At 45.1% G+C, this 10432-nt stretch overlaps 1 protein-coding gene across 1 annotated transcript in view; it reads left to right on the top strand.

Annotated features, from left to right (window-relative positions):
• The first annotated feature begins 619 nt into the window (after positions 1-619).
• Positions 620-10432, top strand: part of SWAP70 (switching B cell complex subunit SWAP70) — a 39196-nt gene continuing 29383 nt past the window's right edge. Inside the window, exons 1-2 of the mRNA XM_086613112.1 lie at positions 620-718; positions 8854-8994. Coding sequence (XP_086469238.1) covers positions 620-718; positions 8854-8994 — 240 coding nt within the window. The remainder of the gene's footprint in view (positions 719-8853; positions 8995-10432) is intronic.

Genomic DNA, 10432 nt, shown 5'->3' with positions numbered 1-10432 from the left:
ACACTATTGAGGGATCTGCTAGGAAGCACGAGGGGCACAGAGAGATCTTAAATCCTTGCACAGCTGCTGCTTCACCATTGCTTCGTCTGAACCTACAGCATTTAAGAAGACTTAACACACACACAAAAAACCCAATAGCAATAGCACCACTAAAAAACACCTCACCAAAAAACACCCCTCCAACAACAAAACTTCTTCCAAGCTTGTGACAGTACTTTGTACCGCCCCTGCTCTGGAAGTAGTGGTGAAGCTGTTTTTGGCCCTCCCCCGTTACTTCGGCGTGAACTTCCATTCACTCCAGCTGCGCGCAGCCTTCGCCGCGAGCTGCTTTTGGACATTCTCGGGCCTGAGGCGGTCCACGAGGAAAGGTGCTGTCCTCCGCGCGAGCGCATCCCGCCGTGAAAACCAGGCCGTGTCTCTCGTAAGAGGAGCAGCGGGCCGGGCCGGGGCGGGGCCCGCCCGGCTCCCGGGGCGGTGCCTGCGGAGCCGGGCAGGGCCGGGCACCCGCCCCCGGGGCGGTGCGGGGCGGGCACGGTGGCGGCGGCGGCGGCGGCGGCGCCGGGCGAGGCGAAGGCAGAGCGGCGGCGGGAGCGGGGCGGCAGCAGCCGGCGGGCCGGCCATGGTGGGCCTCAAGGAGGAGCTGCTGAAGTCCATCTGGCACGCTTTCACCGCCCTCGACCTTGACCGCAGCGGGAAGGTCTCCAAGTCCCAGCTCAAGGCAAGTGGGGCGGCCCGGCCCGGGGCAGCGAGGGGAGAGGGAAGGCGAGCCCGGGGGACGCGGTGTGGGGCCGGGGCCCGGTGTGGGTGTGAGGGGCCGTCACACGGGCCGGGGCCGACCCCACTGGCCGCCTGCGCCGTGGCCATAGGGGCGCTCGGGCTGGGGTCTGTCAGAGGCGGCCCGCGTGCAGCCAGGCGAGGGGACGAGGCCACCTGTTTCCGAAGCTCACTTCGGAAGATTCGCTTCGGGGCCGTGAATTGCACTTTCTGCGTTGAGGCTGTCGTTCGTCGCACGGCGTTGCTGGTTGCTGTGGCTCCCGGATGGCTGTGTCCCTCGGGAGGCTTGCACGGGCCCTTCCTCACGCTCGAGGAGGCTTATTTTCATTCTGCCCAGGCAAGTGCTTCGTCGTCCCCGAGATGTTGATGCACAAACCCTTGTTGTGCTTCTGGTCCACTTTCAATGGCGTGTCCTTGGTACCCTTGCTGGCCAGAATCTTTTGTGGGGTAGCCACAAGGTCCCATCTATAGGGGTTGGCTGTGTCCAAGTGAAATTCATAGCTTGCCAAGAGGAGAGCAAGGTTCCACAGTGCTCTCTTATTTGGATATAAACAGGAGAATTAGTCAAGAGGCTCCAACTGTGCCATTCTTTCCTTAGCTTATACGCTGAAGTAACATTTGTGCTCTTAAAAGAGCTCTCAGGCAGCCTGCTGAATCCGATCCCGTCTTGGCCCTGCTTTATGGGACTGTCTTGGCCTGGGAATAATAGCGGGAATCTGGCTAAATAAATATTTTGAATAAGAACGCAACACCTGTTGACATTTGAGACTGTGGGTCCTTGTACTGAGTGCTGGAGTTGTGTTGGCCACAGCAGTTGGCTGAAGTTTGCGCCTTTTGTGGCATTAACTCCGTGAGTGAGAGTGGCCGTGCTGTGGGTGGCATTTCCAGGCGTGGTCAGTAGCTAATGGACTTTTTTCTCAGCATTGTAAGTGTCCATGACATGCAATATGCTGCAAACAGCCTGTTCCTCTTCTCCTTTTCTTTGCTGGAGGCGATCAGACTGTGAGATACAGCCTAACTTGGCCAGAAATGACTGTGGGGCAGGAGTCAGGCGAGAGGCCAGACCTGACTGCAAGTTCAGGCTGAAAAATGTGTGCAGGTTCCAGGTCTTTTACAGGTGGCATCATGAAAGTGAGTATTCGTGTTGCAGTGCTGCAGGACTAACTGAAGTAGCCCGCAGAGAGGTGAGGTTTTTTTGTCCTGCTTTTTAAAGGACTCCTGTTTTCCTGTCACACTGCCGCACCTTGTGTGTGCTGCCATGGTTTGTGTGCTCAGCGCAGTCATCCGGGAGGTGTGTCTGCAGCACGAGATGGCATGCTGGTCGGTGAAGAAGCTGTGGTGATTGCACAGGTGCTGGGGTGAATTAAATGGCTAAAGAAGCAGCCAGAATGCTGGTGGGCTTGCACGGCTTGCTCGGATGGAGGTGGTGTCACTTCTCTAAGGTCATTGACTGACATAGGAGGATTAGAGCAGCAGTTTTATTTCCAGACTGAAGCGCAGTTACTTGTCTTGTCATGCTCTGCTGTCTAATACTAATAAAGCCCTATGTCTACAAACGCTTGTGTTTGAAAAAGGTAAAAAAAATTAAAAGGAGAGGGGAGATTAAACTTGTCCCCTCGTTACCTATCAAACATCTTCCTAAACAGTTTTGATGTTTCATTCTGTCTATCTGTGAGAAAGAAAGGATGAAAAAACGTGGGTCTTTGTGGGTCTGTGCAGTTCTGTTTGTGATATAAAGGCTCCTGAGGGAAGTGTGAGGGATGTGGGAATGCAGAAACAAGTCTTAAATGAGGCTGCTGCCTTCTGCTGTGGCCACTAAGAGTTAGTTTTCAGGAAACACAGGAAAGGGTAGAGAGTGTTCTTCCATAGGCTTTTTGTGGCAAATGATGAATGTGGTGTCAAACTGATAGTCCTACTGGGGAGAAAAGGTGTATGTTACCGCAGTAGCCCCGCATTGGTGCAGCAGAATCATAGAATGGCATGGGCTGGAAGGGACCTCAGAGATCATCCAATCCAACCTCTCTGTCATGGGCAGGGACGCCTCTCAGAAAGGGGCTTGTAGGACAGCAAAACAGAAGTTGCTGTCTGAGTGACTTAGGGCTATGTTGTACTAAGAAAGCATTTCACAATAAAGTATTTCTCATCCACGTTACTGTGAGAAAGATATAGCATCCCTATGAGATGGAGAGATGAGGCTAGGAGATTACCAGGTTAGTAGAGATCTGTGGCATTAGAAAAATATGTTTAATAATCTAGTGAAACTCTTTTTATAAAAAAAAAAGGTAAAAAGCTATTTGTTTTCTGAGAACAGCATGCAGTGTTGTAACTTGCTGAACTCTTCCCTCCTCAATAAGAGAATTTGCTGACAATGGATCTTTGAGTTGTATAATCCAGTACAAGGTATTGTCATCGTGTTGCACAGGAGGTCCTAAGTATAAAGTGCTGGTAGTTAACGACTGATTTCTCTACTTAGAAGTGATCTTTGAGCCTTCCATAAAAATAAATAATTTTCATTAAATACTGTGAGAAAAATTAACGTGTTATGTAGCTGAGACCCTACTGTGAAGAGTTTGCATTGCACATTGTTTTTAATATATCTAGAGCAAAGGGATGGAGTTGAGTGAATTGGGTCTGTTTTGTAGTCTGGAGAAACAGCAAATGCTTGGAGGAAAACCTAGGACTTGCTTAGAATAGTAAGGATTTAGTGAAATGTCTTTTATCCATTTGTATCTTTTGTATGTGGTCTGAGCTGCTGAGAGAAGAGACAGTCAAATCAGTCTTCTTTGTAATTTTGAATATGATCTTCTTCTAGTATGCGCTGATTTTGTTTTTTTTTTTAATCCAATCAGTAATCTTCAGAAGTTCGACTGTTATGCTGGCTGCATATCTTACCCTTTTTTCTACATCAGCAGAAACTTTTGAGTATTCTGTTCTTAAATTGCACCTTTAAATGTGGACACAATCATTATTTTGTCAGCTTGTTTCAGCACTTTCAAACACTGATATAGCAAGGTATAAGTTCTGTGTACGCAGTTAGAGCTGCTGTTGTGGTTCGAGCACGAGCTACACGTAAATACTTGCTTTCCTATATTTAAATCCAATTTCATCTTTCTTGCAATCTGCAATGTTAAAATTGACTTATTTTAAAAGTTTCTGTCATGTGCCAACATTCCGTCTTCTTTCTGTCTGGATCTTGAAACACTATGGTTTCAAATGTAGTTACGCTTAGCAGCCAGCAATACTCCTTGTAGTATGTATGTATGACTGGATCTTGGAAAGAACACATACCGATTAGTTTTTACACTTTGTCCGGAAGCTCTTCCTTGTATTGCTTTGTGACTTGTCTCTACCTAGCCTATAGGGTTATTTGGCTGTCCTTGGTTTGTCCTCTGTGCTACCACTGGGGTGGATTTTCAAAGTCTTGGATTCCTGGTGTGATATCTGCAGGACATGGATGGTGAGCATGGATAGTGAGCACCTCGTGAAAATAGTCTCATTTGGGCCTATAATACGTGGGTGACCCAAGTTACTAGTCAGACTTAGAAAGCTTAAACCATTCTTTAATTGTATCTGGGATATTATAAGATTATTTTACTACTTTTCTTTGTTTTGCCTTTTTCACTGAATGGGAAGTCAGTGGCCGGTGGGAAGAGGAAGAATGGTGTAATCGGGGGCAAGAGTGATGGTCTGAACGGAGAGGAAGATCTCGAACAATGTAGCAAGGCACTGGAAGGGTTGAGAGCCTGTGGCAAGTGGGCAGGACCCCAGCCAGACAATTGACTTTGTACAACATTGAAGGATGGTAGGAAATTAGTCATCATGACTCACTATGAGAGCATTGTACTGTGACGTTGTTAACCAGGCTCAGAAGCATTTCTGTTAGGGTAGCCATGAGGAATTGTGTCTGTAAGGTGCGAGGGGAGCGGTGCCCCTCTTCCAGAAAAGCTGGCAAACCAAGGCAGCTTGTAGACCAGAGGAAGGGCATTGCAAAACGACAGGGCCATGATACTGCGCCTGAGAGGAGCAGCTACCCGTGGATCAGCAGCTCGTTTAACCTTTGTCCTTGAGGTTTTGTCAACTGTTTTGAAGGAAAATGTCGAAGAAAGGCGCAGCAGATGGAGGATGTTTACTGGGAGCTCTTCCTAGGAGCTAGGAGCTGCAGGGCAGAAGGGCAATTCCTGGCAATTGGACAGATGCAGGTGGGCACCAGTATGTGGCTGGGGCCAAAGAGGAGATGCTGATAATGAAGGCAAGAGGAAGAGCAAGGTTGATGAAAACGGTGACAAGGGGTCTGTGAGTGCCCAAGGGAGAAGGGAGCAAATGAAGGGACGGAGAGGTGTTGTGGGCAAAGGGCATTAGCATTAGGTACCTGAGCTGATGGAGGCCAGGCTTGAATGTGCTTGACCAACTGGGAAGGAGGTTGCTGCACTGCCTACGATGTTAAATAATGTGACTCCCGATGGAGCATTTGCTACCTGAGTGAATAAGGAAGATACTGTGATGCAAGAAACTGTATGCTTAAGACTACGCTGGTTGAAAAGACCATGTGCCTGTGACAAGGGGCATATATGATGCTGGTTTCCACACTGGTCAAAAAAAGAAAAGGGAAAGGACTTGTGAGTAGCCTTATTTTGGCTGGCTAGCTGCTGACATGGATGTCGGGGAGAGATGAGCCAAGAATGTCTTGGAATGAATTCACACGAAGCCACTGAATGGAGCTGTCGGGATCTGTGATGCCAACGTTTTAAAATCTTAAAAAGAGACGGGGGAGGAAGAAGACCCCCCTGAAAGATGGAAAAAAGAAAGAAAAAAGTACTGAAGAAACTGACAATAGGCGCTGTAGGATTAGTCTGCCCTGTTAATGCTTCTGCTATCGTCTGGGCCAAATTTTTGTCGCTGAGCAGTAAGTAGTCTAGCAGATCTTCCTTTTCCCTTTGGAAACACAGATCACTTTTATGGACAAGGTTAAATGGAACTACTCAAATGGTAACAATTCAGCACGTGCTTAAAGTTTTGGAAGATCAATGTTTTGGAAAATGGGAGCTCAGGGGGAAGCAGCTGTGGCAAAATAGAGCTGGGCTGGAGATTTGCACTCCAGGTAAAGCAGCATGAGACTGGCCATAAATAAAGTAAATCCAAAGTCTGTAGCCACCTTTAGTGTTCGGCTTGCTTGTTTCATCCGGTTGTTTATATTTAGAGCAAGAACGTCCTGGGCACCACTGCGCATCCTTCTTACGAAACTTTTCATTGAAAGCGCAAGAACTGTGCCCAGAGTGCGCTGGTTTTGTGAACCCTTTGCACATGGCTTGTCCTGACTGTCTCCTGGACTACAGTTTGAGGACCACTGCTGTACCCATTTGCCGCAGCACAGACATGAGTCTCCAGCCAGGGGTAGGAGTTGGCTCTGGCGTGAAGGTAGATTGTTAAACGTGGCATCCAGAGCACAGTAAGTGCTGAAAGAAAAAGCTGCCTAGCAACCCTGTGGGCACGGGGGGAATAATCCTTACTGCTGCAAAACTTCCTCGTGGTTGATGGAGCTTCTGCAAGGCCAGGCGATTTTTCATACCCCAATTAACCTAATACTCAGCTAGATTTTTTTTTTTTAAATTGCTCATTAAAATAGAGTATATCATGGTCCAGATAATGTGATTTGAGAACAAAACAAAACAAGACCTCAGTGCAGAATTTTTCAGGCTTACCCTGCAACTGAAGAATTCAGCTGGCGTTCGGCCGCGTTAGAGAATGGCAGGCTTTGGCAGGCGCCGAGGAATTTCCTGAGTTATGAAAAGAGAGCATTGGGCACAGGAGAGATGGCAGATAAGGCAGATCTTAGAAAATGATTGAAAGTGGAATTCTTTCCTGTTAAATTAGTTGCTTGATGCAGAAACCACCTAGGTTTCTGGCAGCACAAGCACAGCAAGAAGGCCGAAAAAGGGAGAAGAGAACCACGTAGAAAGGACATGACGATAGTGTTTCATTGAGACTTTTAAGTTATTTTGGTAATAAGCTTAGATCAGTTATGCTTTTAGAATATTTTTATTAACTGGGTATTTTTTTAGTTATAGAATTAGCAACTACAGTCTGGTTGGAAAACTGAGATCATCTTTATGTCTCAGAAATTCAAGAATCCCTCAGTCTTCTATAAATAACAACAGAAGCCTTAAATAGAAGGGGAAACATGCATGATAATACATTTCTTCCCCCCCATATGTAAATCACATGAACTCAAATACTTGGTTTGATGTGCTGGTCAAAAATAAGGATAGATTGAAGGGAAATGTACTGTTGATAGAGGGTAGTGTGAAACGTGATAACGTGATATCTTCTGTATACTATTTTGCTACTTTGAGGTATACAGCATTTGTATGTACATATGTATGATGTTACAGGTTTTCTGTTTTTAAACTTTTGCACGTGGTTAGCTCCAGTGGCTTGATGCTAGCGTATGACAATGAAAGCATGTATTTCTCATGGAAATGTGTGCTTTTGGAGGTATGTAGAGAGGAATTCTCCTCTGAACTGAACTGGCATCTTGGTCTATCTTTGTAGGATTTTATGCTAACCAGTGCTTAAACTCTGTGTGTCTCCTTATCATACATAAGAAAAGTAAATATACTTTTTTTTTGGGAGGAGGGGAAACCCAGACACTTTGAATGTGTGGCATAGGTTTGATTTCCTAGGCTTGGACAAATTTGGACTTTCACTTCTGGTTTTGCAGCTACCCCATCTCAACCGCTTTATGTCCACTCACCAAAATAGACCCACTTATACATTTTCTGCATGTTTTTTTACTGCTTTCCCTTTGCATAATTTGGGTCTGTTTTTTAAAAATTTTATTCTGCACAGTGAAAAAGTAAAACATATGCCAAAATTCAGTTGCAGTCTGTCCTGTCTAGTTTTTGATTAAAAAAAAAAAAAACAAATGCCACAAGCAGCGTGCCTTTTCAAAAGATGCAATCTGTTTTTCTTCTGCCTAATTTTGTTTTACCTGTATTTTTTGCCTTTGATTCTTAGTTAAATTTTTTCAAACTAGGTTAAATCCTTAACCCGGTTTCTGTAGCCAGTGTGTGGCCTTCAGAGGCTTAACCCTGCATCACACCAAGGGGAGAGGGGAGGGCTCCGGAGTGACAGCGTGTTTAAGACCCGGTGGGCAGCGTGTTACAGGACTGACCTGACTCGAGACAACGTGAACAACGAAAGGGATGGTGCGTTGGCTCTCTTAAGAAAGTGCTGGTAGCACAGGAGTGACTGCTACCCAGGCTCTGCCTTCCTGTTGCTGGTACTGAGACGTTAGATTGCGTGTGCAAAACTCGGCCTGAGTTGAAGAAGTTGAGATGCGTTGGCTACTAGTTAGTTTTCAGTAATTCAGTACTTCCTTAAAACTAATCAAGCATGGAGCCTCTTCTTGAACGTCATTTCTCAAGAAGAGACATGAGTGCTGGTGGGTGTTAAGCTCTTGGCATGCAAATACCTTTTCGAAATAAAAATTTGAAAAACACGCCTAAACCCTTCCCCTTTCTATAACATTACTTTTCCTCTGCTAACTGAAACATGGGGTGAATGTGGAGAAGCAACCCAAAAGCAAGCAGATGAGAGAAATCCATTGTTAATGCTTTCATTTAAGTGGTTATTTCTTTGTAAAGTAAAGATACATATTGAGTTGTTGTCTTCATTACTATTATTTTACTAGATAGTAATTATTATTTCAAAGGCTGGGTGTTTGTGGTTGTTTTCTATAGCTATCTAATTTCACTCTGTAAATATTACTTTGGTGTTTCTGCATGCCTGTCTGGTTTTCAGACGCGTTTGTGTACAAAGGGTAGCTTCTGTAGCTGTGTTTGCAATTCTGTAGGAGTGGACCTCTGTGTGATTGCATTGCTTCTGTAAGTGTGCAACTGTCTGAAGCCATTGAATCCTCAGAGTTGGCTTTTTCAGTTACGCTTTGTTTTTTGATGAAAATCTGCAGGGCAAAACGTGTGCTGACATGAAAGCGTCACTTTGTACATGGTTTTGCGAATCACAGGTCTGCAGCGTGGTTGAGGCTGACAGCAGTGTCACTGATGTCTCTTCTGTCCTTAGGTCCTTTCTCACAACTTGTGCACTGTGCTAAATGTTCCCCATGATCCAGTGGCCTTGGAAGAGCACTTTAGGGATGATGATGAAGGACCAGTTTCCAATCAGGGTTACATGCCTTATCTAAACAAATTCATCTTGGAAAAGGTAAGTTTTGAATTCTTGTGTTCTGTTTTTCCCTGTATCAGGTTTTGTATTGGAGTGTCTTTACAGCAGACTTCTGCTTGCAGGAAGCATGCTGGTATGAAGGCACTCTGGTTGTGAGTGTGCCTGTGTGGCGTCATGATGGGGCCGGTACTCTGGAGAGCCTGTGCCCTAATGAAAGGATGCACTGTTCTCTACTTCTTTTTCTCTCCTTGGTTTCTATTTCCTGTTACATCTGGTCATTGTCTAAGCTGTGTTCTTGCAGAACCATGTTCATATTAATAAAGTACCTCAGCTTGAATTTATTTTAAAGTGTCTCGGAGCTATAGATTGTCCCATTTTCTACTACTGCTGTAACAGAATATTGTCATAGGCTCCTTGACAAACAGGAAGGGCAAAAATATCTTTAATGTCTATTCACAAGGTGTTTTAATAAATAGATCCCTTCAGATAGTTACAGTGGGTGACACTAGGGATTGTTGTTAAGTTTCGTCTTGCAAGTTCTTTCTTTTTGTGTCTGAGCATTCTTTGGTCTTCTGTTGTGCCTTGTTTTGAAGGAAGCTCTGGAAAGCCAGCAGGGTTTCCTCTACTCTCCTCTCTGTCTTCTTCCAAGATAGGTAGTCACTGGGCCAGAGCTGGACTCTGGGAGCTGTGCGTTTGAGATTTAGGTTGAAATTTTGAAAGTATAAAAAACTTATTTTCCTGCTTTTTTTCTGACAAATTCTGCTGAGAGATGGGTCTAGACTGTAAAAACCAGCCCATATGCAAATGTATTAGCTTCAGTACCACTGATTTCTTCTACACTTGGGGGCCGATCCCGGAAACCCTCAAACTTTGCTGTTGTGGCTACAGTGATATATAGATGTTGGCTTTCTTTTACAATATTAAGAAGCCCTGAACCGACATGCTGCTGAAAAGTCTAATGCAGCAGTTGCAAATTATGCAAACTCCTCAGCCCACTCTGCTAATTTTTGCTGCTTCTTTATCTACATTTAATACTGGTGGAAAATGTGAGATATATAAAAAATGTAATCTGGCAGCTTGGAAGCAGGAGAAGCTTCATATTTCTAGCTAAGACTGCATATAGCTTCATATATTTAGCTCCTCTGCCTCTCTAGTCTGTGTTTCTCTCATGCCTAGTAAGAGAGTCCTGTTTTATATGTGGGAGTTGTTGGCCATTAATACACATAAAGGCACCCACTTAATGTCTTGGTTGTTTGATGTTGGAGAATCTAGCTTTGTCCCTAAGTTTGTGATCTCACTTCCGCTTTGTGTTGGCTGACTGAGCTCCTGGAAGATTCAACAGAGACCAAGCAGTTTGTATACAAATTTTTGGGAAAAAGAGAAGGCCTTACTTTATTTTGACTGAAGGATTACAGTGCTAGAATCTGAACCACAGTGGTTTTTGTTAACAACAATTGTAGTCAGTTGCAAGCCACTA

The sequence above is a fragment of the Tauraco erythrolophus genome, chromosome 6 (genome assembly GCF_009769465.1).
Source record: "Tauraco erythrolophus isolate bTauEry1 chromosome 6, bTauEry1.pri, whole genome shotgun sequence".
In the NCBI taxonomy this organism is placed as follows: Eukaryota; Metazoa; Chordata; class Aves; order Musophagiformes; family Musophagidae; genus Tauraco; species Tauraco erythrolophus.
This window is presented reverse-complemented; position numbering and strand designations above follow the sequence as displayed.